Below are 20447 nucleotides of genomic sequence, written 5' to 3' on the forward strand. Positions count from 1 at the left end.
CTGGCAACTTTCCAAAAGACTAAACACAGAGTTATCATATGTCCCAGTCGTTCCACTCCTAGGTAAATACCCAGAAGAATTAAAAACCTGTGTTCATATAAAAATTTTTACATGGAAGATGGCAGAGGAGTAGGGAGACCGTAATTTCGTCTGGTCCCAGGAATTCAGCTACATAGCTATCAAACTGTGAACTCAACCAGAGATCTCTACGAACAGAAAAGCGACCACTTTCTGCAAGGCAGGACATGCGGAGAAGTGAATCCGAGGTGATATTCGGGAAGATAGATCGTGGGGGGAGGGGGCCTCCATCAGCCACTACTGGCAAGTGATAGAGCCGTGGAGCACAAAATCACACTATTAGAAGTCTGCTCCAAAGCCAAAGTAACATTGAAAAAGAAAGCCAAAATGGGTGGCATCACAATTCTGGACTTCAAGCTGTATTACAAAGCTGTAATCATCAAGGCAGTATGGTATTGGCATAAAAACAGACACACAGATTAACAGAACAGAATAGAGAACCCAGAAAAGGACCCTCAACTCTATGGTCAGCTAATCTTTGACAAAGCAGTAAAGAATGTCCAGTGGAAAAAAGACAGTCTCTTCAACAAATAGTATTGGGAAAATTGGACAGTCACATGCAGAAGAATGAAATTGGACCATTTCCTTATACCACACACAAAAATAGACTCAAAATGGATGAAAGATCTAAATGTGAGACAGGAGTCCATCAAAATCCTTGAGGAGAACATAGGCAGCAACCTCTTTGACCTCAGCCGCAGAAACTTCTTCCTAGGAACATCGCCAAAGGCAAGGGAAGCAAAGACAAATATGAACTATTGGGACTTCATCAAGATAAAAAGCTTTTGCACAGCAAAAGAAACAGTCGAGAAAAGCAAAAGACAACCAACAGAATGGGAGAAGATATTTGCAAATGACATATCAGATAAAGGGCTAGTATCCATAACCTATAGAGAACTTATCAAACTCAACACCCAAAGAACAAAGAATCCAATCAAGAAATGGGCAGAAGACATGAACAGACATTTTTCCAAAGAAGACATCCAAATGGCCAACAGACACATGAAAAAATGCTCCACATCACTCTGCATCAGGGAAATACAAATCAAAACCAGAATGAGGTATCACCTCACACTGGTCAGAATGGCTAAAATTAAATGACAGATGTTGGCGAGGATGAGGAGAAAGGGGAACCCTCCTATACTGCTGATGGAAATGCAAGCTGGTGCAGCCACTCTCCACAGTATGGAGGTTCCTCAAAAAGTTGAAAATAGAGCTACCCCACGACCCAGCAATTGCACTACTGGGTATTTACCTCAAAGATACAAATGTAGTGATCCAAAGGGGCATCTGCACCCCAATGTTTATAGCAGCAATGTCCACAATAGCGAAACTATGGAAAGAGCCCAGATGTCCACTGACAGATGAATGCATAAGGAAGATGTGGCATAGGGGCGCCTGGGTGGCTCAGTCATTAAGCGTCTGCCTTTGGCTCAGGTCATGATCTCAGGGTCCTGGGATCGAGCCCCACATCGGGCTCCCTGCTCAGCAGGAAGCCTGCTTCTCCCTCTCCCACTCCCCCTGCTTGTGTTCCCTCTCTCACAGTCTCTCTCTCTGTCAAAGAGATAAATAAAGTCTTTTAATGAAAAAAAAAAAAGATATGGCATATATATATATATATATATATATATACACACACAATGGAATATTACACAGTCATCAAAAAAAAAAAAAAAACCCTGAAATCTTGCCATTTGCAACAATGTGGATGAAACTAGCGGGTATTATGCTAAGTGAAACAAGTCAATCAGAGAAAGACAATTATCACATGATCTCACTGATATGTGAAATTTAAGAAACAAAGCAGAGGATCACAGGGGAAGAGAGGAAAAAATAAAACAAGACGAAACCAGAGAGGGAGACAAACCATAAGAGACTCTTAATCATAGGAAACAAACTGAGGGTTGCTGGAGGGGAGAGGGATGGGGGATGGGGTAACTAGGTGATGGATATTAAGGAGGGCCTGTGATTTAATGAGCATGGGGTAAAAACTGATGAATCACAGACCTGTACTTCTGAAACCAATAATACATTATATGTTAATTAACTGAATTAAAATTTTAAAAAATTTACATGAATATTCATAGAAGCATTAATAGCCCAGAAGTGAAAATAACCTAAACGTCCATCAATTAATGAGGAAATAAAATGTGGTACATTCATATATAGAATATTACTTGGCAATAAAAAGGAATAAAGTACTGATAAATGCTACAACATGGATAAACACTTTGCCAAGTGAAAAGGCTATATATTGTGTGATTCCACTTATATGAAATGCCCACCACAGACAAATCTATTTAGCAGAAAGCAGATTAGTAGTAGTATTATAAACCTTTGGGAATATACTAAAAAACAATGAATTGTAATTAAAAAAAAATTACATCTCAAGATTGCTAATGTAGGGTTGTAATGCCAGTAAACAAAAATGTCCAAAAGAGATAAATAAGGAAAAACAGTAAGGCCTAAAATGGAAGAAGACAAAACATCTGTCCTCTCTATATGGTCCCATGTGAGAAATTTGAGAATCATCTGCATCCTCAGAGGTCCTAGTAAGTATCCTTTTTAGAAAAGAATCTTTTCACATTTTTTTTCACAGCCAGAAAGCTCAAAGTCAAATCTGAAGCTTGACTATATCAATCCTGGAAACTTTTTCTTTTTAACTATCTTTTAATTTGTTTGTCAGGTATCTCCTTGCAAAAAGAATTTAAAACTGCTCAGGGGCGCCTGGGTGGCTCAGATGGCTAAGTGTCTGCCTTCGGCTCAGATCATGATCCCAGAATCCTGGGATCACATTCCGCATCAGGCTCCCTGCTCCTTGGGAGCCTGCTTCTCCCTCTGCCTCTCTCTCTCTCTCATGAATAAATAAATAAAATCTTTAAAAAAAAAATGGTTAAAGCTGCTCAGAATACATGGAAAAGAATTTAAAAGTAGCAACAATCAAAACACATACATACACACTATTTATAGGTGGGCTACAAATTTAATAAGCTTTCTAGCAGTCAAGATAAGAAAAGCCAATTAGTTCATCAACTCAAAGTGTGTTTAATAAGATAAAAAAACAACTGTTCAGGAGAATCACAACTGCAAGACTGTGAAGGAATTTTCCCTGAGGATTGCGTAACGAATATCCTATAGAAAAAAATACCTCCTTTGGACAGAAAGGTGAGAATCAACTAGTTTGCTTCTTAAAATACACATTAAATGAAAAATTCAATAGGAGATCACTATAATCCCTTCAGTGATCCGGTTTAACCCAGGGCAGTAGGACTGGGTGAAGTGTATACCTTTCAGCAAATCCCTGCATAAATGACTCTTTATAGCTAAATTCTCTTTTGATATATACTCATTGAATCCAAGGAAGTGAGTCCAACAAATCTGTTTATCTTGACTTTTTTCATGTTTCTGATGCTGTTTATATTTTTATTATCACATGTTATTGTTTAAGTTACTTTAAAACCTCTGTAGACAAACATATATAAAGTGACTGATGTTATAAACAAGCAACTATTAAAAACTTTTCTGGAAAAGGTAGCCTGACAAAACAAATACATCCCTTAACTAGGAAACATGACACCAAGTTCTATTCTTACTGGCAATACTTTTCACCCTGAATAACCTTAAGCAAGCTACTGTGCCAAATTTCACTCTATCTAAAATAGGACTGCATAATTATACTGTTAAAAACTGATGCTTAAAATTAATTAAGGTACTTATCAAAGGGTTTGAGTTTTTTAAAAACCAGGCACTAGGGTCGCCTGGGTGGCTCAGTCATTAAGCATCTGCCTTAGGCTCAGGTCATGATCCCAGGGTCCTGGGATCGAGCCCTGCATTGGGCTCCCTACTCAGCAGGAAGCCGACTTCTCTCTCTCCCACTCCCCCTGCTTGTGTTTCCTCTCTCGCTGTCTCTCTCTCTGTCAAATAAATAAATAAAATCTTTAAAAATAAATAAATAATAAATAAAAATTAAAAAATAAAAACCAGGGACTATTAATATAGGCTGTAATTCTGCCCTTACAATTCCCAAAAATGTATTATTCTACAATACACTTTCCAATAGGGCTATTTTTATAATTCAAACCCTATCTGTATATAATACTCATTTTCAGTCAATATAATATTCCTTTTTGGTCAAGTGTTACATAAAAATATTATATGAAGATACCAAGATGCTTCAAATTTAACACACTTTCCACTAGTGTGTACCTAAATATTCACTCCCACAAATTTTTAAGACATGATCATTACCATCAGCTGTAGTTGCTTTTTGGTGAGGCATCAACATGGCAGCAAATTCTTGAAGTTGATTTCCTCTGATGATCCTGTCTAAGTACATTTTCTCTAGGATCCCATAAGCAGCAAGTTGCTGGCACCTTTCATCCTTAAAAAGAGTAGCTAGCATCCGAGAACGCTGCTGTCCTAAGGGAAACAAATGAGCATCAAATATTCTCACAATCTATTTCTCCAATAAGAAACTATGTTATGACTCAAATTTTGCCTACTAAGATACAGTCAATTGTCCTGATTTGTAGCAGTTATGTTCTACAAAGTTGCTGCCCACACTGAATTAGTGAATACTCAATTGCGCATCCCAAAAGAATGAGTGGTATGTACTGACATATAAAGATTGCCAATATACAGGTAGGAAAAAAGCAGGTTACAAAAGTATGTGTATCATGATACCATTGATAAAAAAAGAGAACACACACAGAACTTTTACACTGAAGGAATTCCAAGTAACCAGTAAAAGTTCTTTAGAAGTGGAAGCAGTACCATTTTATGTATTGCCTTTTCAGTAACAAAAATAAAATAAGTAAGAGCACTGCTTCAGGGGCGCCTGGGTGGCTCAGTCGTTGGGCATCTGCCTTCGGCTCAGGTCATGATCCCAGGGTCCTGGGGTTGAGCCCCGCATCAGGCTCCCTACACCGCGGAGAGCTTGTTTCTCCCTCCCCCCACTCTCCCTGCTGTGTTCCCTCTCTCACTGTGTCTCTCTCTGTCAAATAAATAAATAAAAAACCTTTAAAAAAGATCACTGCTTCATAAAGAATGAAATGTGTAGTGTGAACATGTCATTAGGCTCTCAACTAAATACAGATCAATAAACATTCTAAAAATGATTTAGAAAAGCCATGGTTTAGAATTATCAGCATTTCTTCTCAATGCCTTTTCTGCTTTATAAGTTGAGTGATTTACATACTATAATTTAGTAAAAAAGAATAGTTTATTTTTCATATTTATCAAAAAAAAAAGATAAATGTGAGATCTAAAACTAAGGCTTGAAGGTTAAAGAAAATCCCCAAAGCAGTACATTATTATTAATCTCTAGATTTTAATTTTTATTTCCCTCTATATAATTCTCACTTAATTTCGTTATTCATTTTTAAGAGATATATTAGGCAAACTAAACTTCCTATTATCTCTCTTAATTACTCCTAACACATGTGGGTAACAGACTGATATATGCATATTTAAAAATAGTTCCTTGTCGGGTGCCTGCGTGGCTCAGTTGGTTAAGTGTCTGCCTTCGGCTCAGGACATGATCTCAGGGTCCTGGGATCGAGCCCCCCATCAGGCTCCCTGCTCCGCAGAGAGCCTGCTTCTCCCTCTCCCTCTGCCTGCCGCTCTGCCTACTTGTGCTCTCTATCTCTCTGTCAAATAAATAAAATCTTAAAAATAAAAAATAAATAAAAATAAAATAGTTCCTTGCTAAATCCTCTAACAGTAATGAACCTGAAATTATTAAGCAAATGTAACTGTTCATGAAAGCACAAATTACATGTTTACCTGCTGATGCCAAGATGGTACAGTGCAAAGCATGTTTTAAGGCCTCTAGTCTTTCACTTTCGTGCACTATTGTCTTGTAAGAGAGCTCATTGTACCTTTGTGCAGCTTCAATGAATTTTCTTCTATAATCAAGAACACGTGCATAGCATACCTATAGAGGGAAATTTTTCAATTAGGGGAAAAAATTAAAAATCAAAGCAAAAAATAAAAGATAATTTCTAATATATAACATCATTTATCAGATGTTCTGGAGAATCTTAGTATAGTAGGATTCTTCAATACAAAATTAATCCCAAATCAACTCATCTGTTACCTTATAATGTATCTGTAACTGTTCATTGGTGGATTCATTCTGAAGCAATGATGCTCGATTTATGTAAGCCTCTGCCTGGACTGGGTCATCATCTTCCAAATATAGCCTAGCAATCTTCAGGTAAGTTTCCAGCTTATAATCTACATTGTACTGCCTAGGATGTAACAGATAAACACAGAATGACTAAGTATATTATCAAGAAAATTTTTAGGAGTTGGGAGAAAATACATTTTTTTCATTATATATTTTGTTAATATAAGAGAATCAAATTTTTACTGCATTGGAGAAAATCTAAAAAATATTTCCAAATAAATTTTATTGAATTTTTATTATTTTTATCATGATTGTTCCATTGTATTTTAGCTTCTTTCAATCCTCAGATAATCTCACAAGTCAAAGAACTTAAAAGAAAAAATGCCCAGTTGAGAGGTGTATCATATACTGCTGTTGGGGCTATAAATGAGTAAACCATCATGGAAAACAATTGGCAATATATTTTCCAATGACCCTTTGAATCCTTAAAAATACATATATTCCTTAACTACTACATTTTACCTCTAGAAAATAAATCCCAAGAAAATAATCAGGGATGTGCACACATACATACAAGGAATATTCATTTGTAAAGTTACTCATAAATATCTTAACAGGAAAAAACTGGGAATCACTTATTATGGTATTTATAATAATCAACTAAATTGTGGTACATAAAAGACGGTAGAATAATATACAGTTTTTATAATCATTACTATATAATAGTCATGTATTTTTACTAAGTAAAAAAACAGGACAAAACAGCATGTAAGACACTATTAAGATGTATTTCTATACATACATATGAAGATAGTAATAGCAATTATCTCTAGGTGTTGAGATTACAGATGGTTTTCATTTTCTTCTTTATCTCAGTGACCACATTTTATGCAAGAAATATATAACTGAACACCTCACATAATTCAAAACTCACAAAATTCAAGATTAATCCTTACAGAAAAATTAATCTTTTTTATTACCAGCAAAAGTGATGCCACCATGTGGCAAGAACAAAGTTTACAGTTTACATGGCCCAAGTTCTGAAATTCTTTACTTTTTAAATTTTTTTATACTAATTTGAATTTTTTCCACAAGTCCTATATTACTAGCATTTTGTACTCTACTATTTCCACTCACAACTCAAATTTACATTAACTGCTATAAATAGCACTATACTTTTTTGAATTTTCCAATTTTATGCCATCTACTAAATTTAAAATTACTGTAATTATCAGAATGAATCATTGTTTAAAGAAACAAATTCTCAATCGTTTATCCAGATTCTACTTTTAATCACTTTTAGGTTAATTTGTTTAAAAAACTGCTAAATTTTCAGTTCTCTGATATCCTCACAGATACAGATAATGCTACAGGACATCCAAAATGATAATTAGTCACTACAAAGAACAATATCTAATTTTATATTTATTTCAACTGCCAGTGAAAGTAAATCAATTGCCCAGTACTACGAAGAAAATACTCCACACAGAATAAGACCAAAGCAAATAAGAAAGGCCAGCCTTTTCAAACTATCAAAGAAAAAAAAACAACAACAAATGAACAGGAAGGCTTGGAAAGCAAAATTCAACATCCACATAATGAAGCCTTTCTCATAAACTGGCTGCTTTTTCAAGGAGCAGCACTGTCTAATAATTTCATAATAAGCAATGCACAAAAAGCAAGATGCCTGAACTAGTGTCTGCCTTATCATTCATCACAAATACTAATGAAGACAAAAAAAGAATTCCTCATTTACTTGGTAAAAGAGTAGAGAAGCAGCTGAAATTTTTTTAAGTCATTCACAGTTGGTATTTTTATACTTGTCAATTGAAAGGGGAAGCGTATTTAAAAAACATAACCAATAATCTCGTATCTGCCCTCCTTGTACAACGTACTTGGGAGGAATGCTTCATAAAGAACTAGAGATGTTTTTAAAAATACTTATCAAAAGGTAAGATTAATTGAATAAAAGTTATAAATTATCACCTTAATTCTTTCTAATTGTTTCTCCCTCTCACTTAGTCTAGCATCCCAAACCCAACAACCCATTGAACCCACTGTGACCTCTACACCACTGAACTCATTACATTGTTGCTGTCTTTTTCCCCTTAAAGGCCTCACTTCACCCCTTACCTAGTTTAACCCCTATGGTCAATCACTGTTAATTATTGAATATGCACTCATCTACCTTGTCCATCTCTTGCTGTCACACTTGTTGGGCAACATTGTAACTGTGATTAAACCTAAGTTTGCCTACGCCTTTCCTGCACCCATGTAGCTGAACTCTGATGGAGAAAAACACCCAATCAATCTGAAGGATCTCATTTCAATCACTACAATCTTCAGATGAGCCCTTATTGCTGCCAAGTATATTCCTAGTTTACTCACTCTCCTAAAGAATTTTTTCTATTTTTGTCTTCCCTCAACTTCAACACTCCCACCCCCATCCACATCTCCAGCTGATGACCGATTCTGACCTCACTAAGAATACTGAAGCCATCAAAGAGTACTTGCGCAAACTCCGCCAGCACATGGCTAATACAGCACCCGCATACTCGGTATTGCTGGTTGTTACTATAGATCACTGGGGGCTATTCTGCCCACTGGGGAACATATGGCAATGTCTACAGACATTTTGATTGTCACAAATAGGGGCAATGATGCTACTGGCATCTAATGACAGAGGTCTGGGATGCTGCTAAGCATCTTGCAATATACAGGACAACCCCAACAAAAAAGAATTAGTCCATCTAAAATGCGAACAGTGCTGGGGTTGAGAAACTCAGTCACAGATGAATTATCTATGCTTCTATCTAAAGCCTATCCCTCCACTAGTTTCCTTCCCCTCTGTCTACTCCTGCCAGAATCCTCTCTCTTACTCCCTGTATCAAATTTTTGCTTTCCGAAAAATCATAAAAGAAAAAATAATCTCTGCTGCTTCTACCCCATTTCTCTGCTCCCTTTTGTGAAAACCTCTGCAAAGAGTTGCCCATACATACCATCTCCCAATCCTTCTCTTCCCATTCCAATCATGCTTTTTCATTCTTACTATTTCACCAAAACAGCTTTTGTCAAGTGTCTCAATGACCTCCACATTACTAACATTTCCAATGGCTAACCGTCATTCCTCATCTTACTTGACCTAGCAACACCAGAGCTGATCACTTGCTCCTTGATACGTTTTCCTCATTTGGCTTTTAGGCCACCACACTCCACATTCTTCTGGTTTTCTTCTTACCTAAATACTTTTTACTTCCTCTTGCCCCTGACCTCTTAACGCTGAGTGCTCCAGGAATCATACTCAGTCCTCTTCTCTATATTTCCTCCCTTGGGGATCTCACTGATATAATGGCTTTAAATTCCATCTATATAGAGACGCCTGAGTGGCTCAGTTGGTTAAGCGTCTGCCTTCGGCTCAGGTCATGATCCCAGGGTCCTGGGATCGAGCATCACATAGGGCTCCCTACTCTGCGGGGAGCCTGCTTCTCCCTCTGCCTGCCGCTCCCCCTGCTTGTGTGTGCTCTCTCTCTCTCTCACAAATAAATTAATAAAATCTTAAAAAAAAAAAAATTCCATCTATATATCAATGACTCCCAAATGTAGCCCAGATCTCTCTCCTAAACTACAAACTAATATATTCAACTCCCTACTAGACACTTTCACTTGGTTATCACATGTCCAAAATGGAACTCTTGATCTTCCCTCAAAACCTATTCTTTACTACTCAGTAGATGGCAACTCCATCTTTCCAGTTGTTCAGACCAAAACCAGGATTCATCTTGGCTCTTTTTCTCATACTCCATATCTAAGCTACCAGAAAATCCTTAGCTCTACCTTGAAAACATACCCAGAATCCAACATTTCTCACAATCTCCATCTTCTCTGCAGTAGTACATAAGCCTCTTAACTCATGTCCTTACTTCTATCATTACTTGCCTACAATTATTCTCAACCCAGTAGGCAGAATGATTTTCTAAAATATAAGTCAGATCATGTCACTCCTCCATACAAAATCCTCCAATGGCTCCCCTTCATTTCACTTAACAAAAAGCCAAAGGCCTTACAATGACTTACAAGAACCTACATAATCTGGTCCTCAGTACTCTCTGATCTCAGCCCCCCACCTTTCCTTGGCTCACTCCACTCCAACCACACTGGTAGCCTTGATCTTCTGAAAACACTCCAGGCAGGCTCCTGTCTTAGCACCTTTACATTAGCCATCCTCTCTAAGAGGATCTCCTAAGAGTCTTCCCTCAGCTCATAGCCATTCCCTTATTTTCTTCAAGTGTCTGAGAAGTTGTATCTGGACCACCCTACCACTCCAATCACCCTATTTAAAGATTTATTTATTTATTTATTTATTTGACAGAGAGAGAGAGACAGCGAGAGCAGGAACACAAGCAGGGGGAGTGGGAGAGGGAGAAGCAGGCTTCCTGCTGAGCAGGGAGCCCGATGCGGGGCTTGATCCCAGGACCCTGGGATCATGACCTGAGCCGAAGGCAGACGTTTAACGACTGAGCCACTCAGGCGCCCCCAATCACCCTATTTAATGATACAACCTGTTCTCCACTTTCCCTTTACTTTTCTCTATAGCACTTATCCCCTTCTAACATACTGCAAAATTTTTGTATTTATTAAATTGTTTATGATATTTCTTTCATTAGAATGAGAAAAAACATAAGTGAACAATGATAAATATCCTATATACATCTCCATCCAATATCCACTATTTACTATACTTTTGTCCTGTTTCCAAAGGAATTCCCACCAACACTTGGGCTGCATTTCTCCAATCTTCTTCTTTCTCATATATGGATGCAAGATGCTGTCTTATTGAAGCAACCTGGAATAGTAGGTAGACATGTTAAATTATTTCAACTGACATTAGTGACTAAAATAAATGGAGGCTAAGTTAATCTACTGTGATAATGCTTTCATTCAACATATTAAGCTGACAAGTAAATAGTGCTAGTTTAACTAGACCACCCCCATCTTTTTTTATGAATTTTGCATTCACAGAATATCAAAATATTGAACTAACATATTTCTGCAATGTGGATTATGGCAATAATTTAGTTTAAATATTAAATTTTACTTTTATGTTAACTGTATATATAATGCTAGCATTTTCCTATGATTTTAGCCTTATTAACAATTTTTCTGATTCTTAAAAATTGTCTAAAGAGTAGTATTTGGTTTGTAAATCAAACTGTAATATCCAAGCAAATGTCAGCTGGAGTTACAACATCCTAATATTTATTTTTACATTGTAACATGCTGTTTGGCACACTGTTTTGTCAAAAATAAAACTGGATGATCATCTCCTTTAAAAATGTCATAGTATCTCTCAAAATAACTGCTGCTATCTCATGTTGAAAAATCACTGCTCTAGATTTTTACCTGCTCCTCAAATGAAATGACTCTAGGCTGGATCTTTTCCAAGGTGAAATGATAGATTTCTTTGGCTGTGCTATCAGGCAGGTTAGGGAGATGTGTACAGAAATCAGTCAGCAACTGTCGAGAGATCACGAGACTGACATTCTCATTCACCACTTGTCAAAAAAAAATAAGAGATAAGAAAACATGAGTAATTTATAAATTTTCATTAAGCAATCAATTTTTACCTAAAATTAACATTAAGAACAATATAGATTAGTACAACCTTCACTGTATTATTCAGGGACTTCCATACCCATATCATCTTATATTACAGAATCAGTTTTCCTTATGCTGAATTATTTGATTACATAATGACTACACTAAAACAGTAAAAATCCCATAATTTTCCTAAGAAACAGAAATGGCTGGGGAAAAGTTTTGTTTTCCATTTGAGAATTTTATATTATTCCTTCTCTTCCTTATTGTTCTATAAAGGGAAGGCACAGAAACACCTATATTTTTATGTATGTACTTATATACCACCTGGTGACAAAAAGGAGTTAAAGAAGAAAGATAATTTTCATGAAATTTAAATAAAGCAAGTAGTGACAGTTACCGCCACTTGTATTTTCCCAATAAAAACAACAAATAAGAACTGAAGTCAGCACTAGATGTACAGACATATTTAATGACATAATTCATAAACATGTATGAGTTTTTATTACTGTATGTGATAAAGGATGAGAGCTCTGAAGCCTCGCTGCTTCCACCATTCCCGATCAGATGCCCTCCAACGTTTCTGTTTCCTCCTTTGTACAGTGTGGCTAAGGCTGCTGAGAAGCTTAAATGCATTATACATAGAGCACTTTAAGCAACATGGGGTACAAAGCACTCAACAAATGTTCATTATTATTATCACTATTATTATATTTTAAAAGATGCATCGTGCTTGTGACCACTGCTCAGATAAATTAAGTCTGAAATCAGCAGTTACTGGGAAAATAAGTGATCGTTCAAAAACAGTTCAGCTGATGTAAATGATTTTCAGTAGACTGCTTTTCATTGGTTCACTGGATTCAAAGTTTATATAAAGATCAAAGTTTAAAGATCAAAATCACTATTCTTGGAGCGCCTGGGTGGCTCAGTCGTTAAGCGTCTGCCTTCAGCTCAGGTCATGATCCCAGGGTCTTGGGATCGAGCCCCACATTGGGCTCCCTGCTCGGTGGAGAGCCTGCTTCTCCTTCTCCCTCCCGCCCCCCGCTTGTGTTCCCTCTCTCGCTGTGTCTCTCTCTCTGTCAAATAAATAAATAAAGTCTCAAAAAAAAAAAATCACTATTCTTTTGCTACTACAATGCAATATTCTCAATAAAACCATTCCTAATAGTTTTTCTGAAGTGACGGCCAGTTCAACACACATTGCAGGCCCCAATTTTTTGAGGCAGTAATTTACGGCAACCTGTAACAAACTTGTAATCAGTTCGTGATATATTAATCATAATTCATTTGATACAGCTGAGAAAACACTTTCATTACAAGTGTCATTAGGCACTTACGACTGTTAGAAAGAAGTTCCTACATAAACTAGCACTTCTCATGAGAATGTGTGTGAGAGCACTCCGTACACTGTAAAGCACTCTCAAGTGTCATTAATATTGTTAACTCAGTATCAAGTCCAGCCTGAATTTTGAGTAATTTTCAAAATAACTGGATATGTTTGAAGTCAGGGAGTAGGTGAGAATGTCTTGAAGAATGGAAATGTCTAGTTCCCATTCAAATGGAATGTTCTTAACGTTAATAACGGTCAATACCTATATAGCGTTTATTCTATGCCGGGCACTATTCAAAGCACTTTACTTGGTATATCAACTCATTTAACCTCCCAACATTTCTACAGGGTAGCTATTACATCCCCATTGTATAGACAAGGAAATGGAGGCACAAAGGAATTAACTTATCCAAGAACACACAACTAATAAAACAACACACCAGACTGAATCTAGACTATTTTCCTTATCATTATGCTACATTGTCTTTCATCAGTTACTGTATCAATTACTGTAGAAAACCTTAATTGGTAATGTAACTCTGAAGACAACTTACTGAAAAATTATCAAGTAGTAAAGCTTAAATTCTAAAATGAATTTCAATGTATATTTAAATTTAACCTCAATGAAAATTATATTGATAACTTGACATAAAACAAGCTTGAGCAGCTTTGAAGTCCTAACTCAATAATACAAGGCAAACATGGAATCTTCATTCCACTTACTTGCTTCCACAAAAGCTTTCAAAGCTTCTAGTTGTTCTGCCCCAGATAACTGAATGGCTTTTTCCAGGATCTGACGATACCTAAAACAACACCAAATAAAAATAATGTTCGGAGAACACCATACTCTAATGCTAATTTTGATGTTTATTCATTTCTATTTATCCTGGTTTCTTTCATAGTGCTCTAGTTTGTGGTTTTCTTTATAGTACACCACAGATTTTTCTGTTGTTGTTTTAAGTTCCTAGTCCATCACAAGAAACACTAAATCTGTAATTCTAAGGTGTCACTTCTAGTTTTCTTTACGTTATACCATATTTTTTTTTTTTTTTTTTTTTTTACGTTTTCAAGCCCAGGAGCACCTGGCTGGCTTAGTTGATAGAGTATGAGACTCTTGATCTAAGGGATTGTGAGTTCAAGCCCCACAGTGGGCATAGAGCTTACTTCGAAAAGGAAAAAAAAAGTTCTCAAGCCCATCACAAGAAAACGAATCTGTAACTCTAAGTTACTGGATCTAAAGTGCCCCTTTTTCTTGAAAAAGTTTTAGTTTTAAATTTAAACTAAAAAGTCAACTTTTGGGGTGCCTGAGTGGCTCAGTCCGTTGGGCATATGACTTGATATCAGCCCAGGTTGTGATCTTGGGGTTGTGGGATCGAGCCCTGCCCCCCCCCCCCCCCCCCCCCCCCCCCCCCCCCCTCTCGTTCTGGGGGGTGTGGGATCCCGCCCCCCCCCCCCCCCCCCCCCCGCTCCATGCTCAGCACGAAGTCCGCTTGGAATTCTCTCTCTCCCTCTGCCCCTCCCGACACTTGGGTGCAGGCATGTGCACATGCTCTCTCTCTCTCTAATAAATAAATGAATGTTAAAAAAAAAGTCTCTTATGCTTTGCCTTTCTCTCTTTAAAAATAAATAAGTCAACTTTCTTTCAAATGCCTTAAAAAATAAGTTATATTTCCTTCAACTGTGTATTACACAGACACACAAGAATGTTATTTGAGGTGACCCAGAACCTTTTCCTCTTGTGGGCCTAATGAAACTAGGGTCACCAACACTAGGATAGTGTTGATGAGGCAGTGAAACCAAGTATTAGGGACTGAATGTCTTAGTGTGTACAAAACAAACTCCACCAAGCCAAATGCACTGACAGAACACATCTTATGCTATCAGACAGTGCCTATATATTCTTTATTTGCAATCACTTCTAATAACTATTCTGCCTAATATTCATGACCACGTAAGATTCAAATCAGCACTCTAAAAAGGATGGGGGAGAGGCATCTGGGTGCCTCTGTTGGTTAATTGTCTGCCTTAGGCTCAGGTCATGATCTCAGGATCCTGGGATGGAGCCCCCAATTTGGGAATCCCTGCTCAGCAGGGAGTCTGCTTCTCCCTCTCCTTCTGCCCCTCCCCCCACTCATGCGCTTGCTCACGCTCTCTCTCTCTCAAATAAATAAAAATCTTAAAAAAAAAAAAAAGGATGGGGAAATGCTAAAAACAGGAACAATGACAATTATTAGGCAATGGCAAATTCATTCCTAAAATATAAACTCTAGGAAGACAAGGATTTTTGTTTGTTTTGTTGACTGCTATACACACAATGCCTAAAGCAGCATATCACAAGCATTCAAATATTTAACGGTATTGGTAAATAATAATACAGTATTTTATTTCTTAAACTGAGTGGTGGGTACACAAGTATTATACTATTTTTATCCCTTCTGTCTTAATAGTAATATTTATTAGAAGCATTAGTTAATGCATTTTACAAACCTAATAGTATCAATTATTCAGAACGTCATCCAGAATATAGTCAAGAAATAAAAATATACAAATAGGAAAAAATATATATACAAATAGGGCCCAAACTCATTCAAATTTATGATTTGTATTTTGTAGGGCACACCCTCAAGCTACCATTCAACACTGATTCTCAACCCATACAGTATTCTCTGAACCTTGGTTATATGATTTCTCAAAAACACGATGGATCAAATTGACTTGTAAGAAAGATAAACTGACAGAAAAGGCAGCAAACTCCAAAAGAGAGAAACTACTCTAATAGAGCAAGGAAATATTATTAAGCTTTAAAATAAAAATTGATAGTTTTAAAATTATTTTTAAAATTTGAGGGACAGTATTCAGTTACCTGAAAATTCATTAACATGGAATATCTCATTCTTTCTATATATACACATACACACACATGCACATATACTATTTTCCATATCTATATTTATACATCTACTTTATTGCTCTGGGCATTTAAGTTAATACATTCAATGCTTTATTCATTTTTGATTGACTTATTATTCATATTCTTCATATTCATGGCTAAGCCCCCTTAATCTTATATCCCTATAGATTATTTTATACTAACAATATTATACTCAAATATGACAATGTCCCACAGAAATTTTCTGATTAACCTGCTTTAAGTCATTGTTTTGTAACTTATCAACTAATCTGTATTAAAAACACACCAAAAAAACCTCTAAAAAGGATAAAACTTCTATATTAACTACATCATACAACTTGCATTACAAATTGCCTACCCAAACTCTCAACTTTTATTAAGAAAGTGAGGTATAGGGGCGCCTCAGTTGGTTAGGCAACTGTCTTCGGCTCAGGTCATGATCCTGGAGTCCGGGATCGAGTCCCGCATCGGGCTCCCTGCTCAGCGAGGAGCCTGCTTCTCCCTCTGACCCTCCCCCCTCTCATGTGCTCTCTCTCATTCTCGCTCTCTCAAATGAATAAATAAATCTTTAAAAAAAAAAAAGAAAGTGAGGTGCAGAGCTCGGGCTAGATGCTATCTTACTCATTCTCTAATATGTAAATTCTAGTATCTAAAAATAAGAAATTACTTTTTTACAATAATAATAAGGAATGACTAATAAACCTAATTTAAATCTGGGATTTAAATAATCAATCGGGCACCTGGATGGTTCAGTCAGTTAAGCATCTGCCTTCGGCTCAGGTCATAATCCCAGAGTCGCAGGATTGAGCCCCCAGTCAGGCTTCCTGCTCAGTGGGGAGTCAGCTTTTCCCTCTCCCTCTGCTCCTCCTCCCTCTTGTGCTCTCTCTCTCTCTCTCTCGCTCACTCTCTAATAAAATCTTAAAAAAATAATCATTTAATATTGCCATATTAAATCATCCAAAAATGCTAATTGAGCACCTAAGCTTTTTAAAATGCTAATATAAGATTCTGTGTATGATACTAAAGAGATTTTAAATAACCTTAGTCTTTGAAGATATAATATAGTCGGGCAAATAAAAATTTAAAAATCAAATAATATTATCACATATTAAATTAAAATAAAAGTTACTGAAATGAATAAAACTGAACAATATAAGAAGTATGACTGTAAGAACTAATAAATGAATTTGGTAAAGTGGGGTACAAAATCAATGCTTGAAAATTTGTTGTGTTTCCAATAGCCAAGCTATGCAAAGAGCCCAGATGTCCATCAATAGATGCATGGATAAAGAAGATGCAGTATATATACATACACACACATACACACACACACACGATGGAATATTACTCAGCCATCAAAAAGAATGAAATCTTGCCATTTGCAATGATGTGGATGAACTAGAGGGTATTATGCTAAATGAAGTCAGTCAGTCAGAGAAAGACAAATATATGATTTCAGAAACAAAACTGATGAACATGAGGGAAGGGAAGGAAAAATAAACTAAGACGGAAACAGAGAGGGAGACAAACCATAAGAGACTCTTAACTGTAGGAAACAAACTAAGGGTTGCTGGAGGGAAGGTGGGTGGAAAGATGGGGTAACTGGGTGATGGGCATTAAGGAGGGCACATGATGTAATGAGCACTAGGCATTATATGCAACTGATGAATCCCTAACTTCTACCTCTGAAACTATTAATATACTGTATGTTAATTAAACTGAATTTAAATTTAAAAAAATCTGTTGTGTTTCTAAACACTAGAAAACATCCTATTTACATCAAAAAGAAAAAAATAACTAGGAATAAATTTAACCCAGGTGAAAGATCTGTACACTGAAAACTATAAGACATTGATGAAAAAAACTGAAGACATAAATAAAAGGAAAGACATTCCATAGTCATGGATTGAAAGTATTAGTATTGTTAAAATGCCCATACTACCCAAAGCAATCTACAGATTCAATGAAATCCCTATCAAAATTCCAATGGCATTTTTCACAGAAATAGAACAAACAACTAAAATTTGTATGGAACCATAAAAGACCTTGAATAACCAAACAATCTTGAGAAAAAACAGTTGGAGGCATCACACTCCCTGATTTCAAATTATTACAAAGCTATAGTAATCAAAATGGTATGGTATCAGTATGGACACAGACACATAGATCAATGGAACAGAACAGAGAGCCCAGAAATAAACCTGCACATATATGGTCAATTAATTTATAACAAAGGAGGCAAGAATATACAATGGGGAAAGGACGGTGTCTTCAGTAAATGGTGCTGAGAAAAATGGACAGCCACATGAAAAATAATGAACCTGGACCACTATCTTACCCCATACCAAAAATAAACTCAAAATGAATTAAAGACTTGAATGTAAGACCTGAAACCATAAAACTCCTAGAATAAAACATAGGTGGTAAGCTTCTCAACACTGGTCTTAGCAGTATCTTTTTAGATCTGACTTAAGCGGTGACAACAAAAGCAAAAATAAATAAAGGGGATTATACAAAACTAAAAAGCTTCAAGTGAAGAAAAACATCAACAAAATAAAAAGGCAACCTATAGAATGGGAGGTTATCTAATAAGGGTTAACATCTAAAATATATTTAAGAAACTCATACAACTCAATAGCAAAAAATAAATAAATAAAAGAGTGATTAAAAAATGGCAGAGGGGGACACCTGAATGGCTCAGTTGGTTAAGCATCTGACTCCCGATTTTGGCTCAGATCATGATCTCAGGGTTGTCAGATGGAACCCCACATCAGGCTCCGCCCTAGGCATGAAGCCTACTTAAGATTCTCTCTCTTCTCTTCCTCTCTCTCCCCAAACCCCTGTTCACTTTCTCTTTCTCTCTCTCAAAAAAAAAAGGGGGGGGGGGCAGAGGAACTGAATAGACATTTTCCCAGAGATAAACACGGCCAAAAGGCACATGAAAACAGGTTCAACATCACTAATAATCTGAGAAATACAAGTCAAATCCACAATAAGATATCACCTCACACCTGTTAGAATGGCTATTATTAAAAAGACAAGAAATAACAAGTGTTGGTGAAGATACACAGAAAAGGGAACCTTCATGTTCTGTTGGTGGGAATGTAAATTAGTGCAGCCACTATGGAAAATGGTATAAAGATGTCTCAAAAAAAAAAAAAAAATCCATATTGTGATCCAACAATTCTACTGGGTATTTATCCAAAGAAAATGAAAACATTAGTTTGAAAAGACATATAAACTCCTATGTTCATTGCAGCATTATTTACAATAACTAAGATATAGAAACAACTAAAGTGTTCATCTATGAATGAATGGATAAAGAAAATGTATGTAAATACAATGGAATATTAATTCAGCCATAATAAAGGAAGAAAATCTTGCCTTTTGCAACAAGACAGATCTTGAGGGCATTATGCTAAGTGAAATAAGTCAGACAGAGAAAGACAAATACCACATGATCTCTCTTACAGTGGAATCTAAAATAAAACCAAATCAAACACAAAGATGCAGATCAAACTGGTGGCTGCCAGAGGCTAGAAGTGGGGTATAAGAAAATGGGTGAAAGTGGTCAAAAGATACAAACTTCCAGTTATAAATAAGGGGATGGAATGTACACCATGGTGACTGTAGTTAATAATACTGTGTATTGCATACTTGAACGCTGCTAAAAAAGTAGTTCTTAAAAGTTCTTGCCACAAGAAAAAAAATTTTGTAAGAATAAAAAATGGATACGTTTCTTTGAAATTAAGAATATCTATCAAAGTCACCATTAAAAAGTGAGAGATGCTTTCCTCAGCTGCCTCTAACGTGCTCGGTCCTTCCAAGGAAGCTAATGCCATGATGGGGTGAGGCCCTCACCATCCGTTGACTAGCACTGCAACAGGCAGTGCCCGCTTGGCACTTGCCCACACCATGGCCTCCATCTTGGAGCTCGCCCGCACCTGCTTGTCCCTCATCCTGCAGGACGATGAGGTCACAGAGGCTAAGATCAATGCCTTCATTAAAGTAGCACGTATGAATGTTGAACCTCTCTGGCCGGGCTTATTTGCAAAGGCCCTGGCCAATGTCAACATCGGGAGCCTCATCTGCAACATAGGGGCTGGGAGAGCCGCCCCAGCAGCTGGCGCTGTTCTGCTCCTTCCACCACTGCTGCTCCAGCTGAGAGGAAAGTGGAAGCAAAGAAAGAAGAATAGAAGAATCAGAGGAGTCTGATGATGACATGGGCTTTGGTCTTTTTGATTAAGCTTCTTCTATAACCTGTTCAATAAAAAGCTTAAAAAAAAAGTGAAACATGCAAGCCACAGATAGAAAAGATACCTGCGATCCATATATTTGGCAAAAAAACCTCCCATCCAGAATACACTTAAAACTCCTGTAAATCAATAAAAGATGAACAACCC

General features: G+C 36.7%; 1 protein-coding gene and 1 pseudogene across 3 annotated transcripts in view; one reads left to right on the forward strand and one right to left on the reverse strand.

The window, feature by feature from the left end:
- The window catches only part of COPS4 (COP9 signalosome subunit 4), a 39709-nt gene that overhangs the window by 10567 nt on the left and 8695 nt on the right, over positions 1–20447 (reverse strand). For all 3 annotated transcript variants that reach the window (XM_035004635.1, XM_035004633.1, XM_035004634.1), the window contains exons 2-7: positions 13857–13936; positions 11609–11760; positions 10948–11051; positions 6176–6329; positions 5863–6013; positions 4327–4497 (exon numbers count right to left, since the gene is read on the reverse strand). In XM_035004635.1, coding sequence (XP_034860526.1) covers positions 4327–4497; positions 5863–6013; positions 6176–6329; positions 10948–11051; positions 11609–11760; positions 13857–13936 — 812 coding nt within the window. The remainder of the gene's footprint in view (positions 1–4326; positions 4498–5862; positions 6014–6175; positions 6330–10947; positions 11052–11608; positions 11761–13856; positions 13937–20447) is intronic.
- LOC118010387 lies at positions 19960–20428 on the forward strand (annotated as a pseudogene).

This window comes from Mirounga leonina, unplaced genomic scaffold (genome assembly GCF_011800145.1).
Source record: "Mirounga leonina isolate KUSES-001 unplaced genomic scaffold, KU_Mleo_1.0 Mir_129, whole genome shotgun sequence".
Taxonomy (NCBI): Eukaryota; Metazoa; Chordata; class Mammalia; order Carnivora; family Phocidae; genus Mirounga; species Mirounga leonina.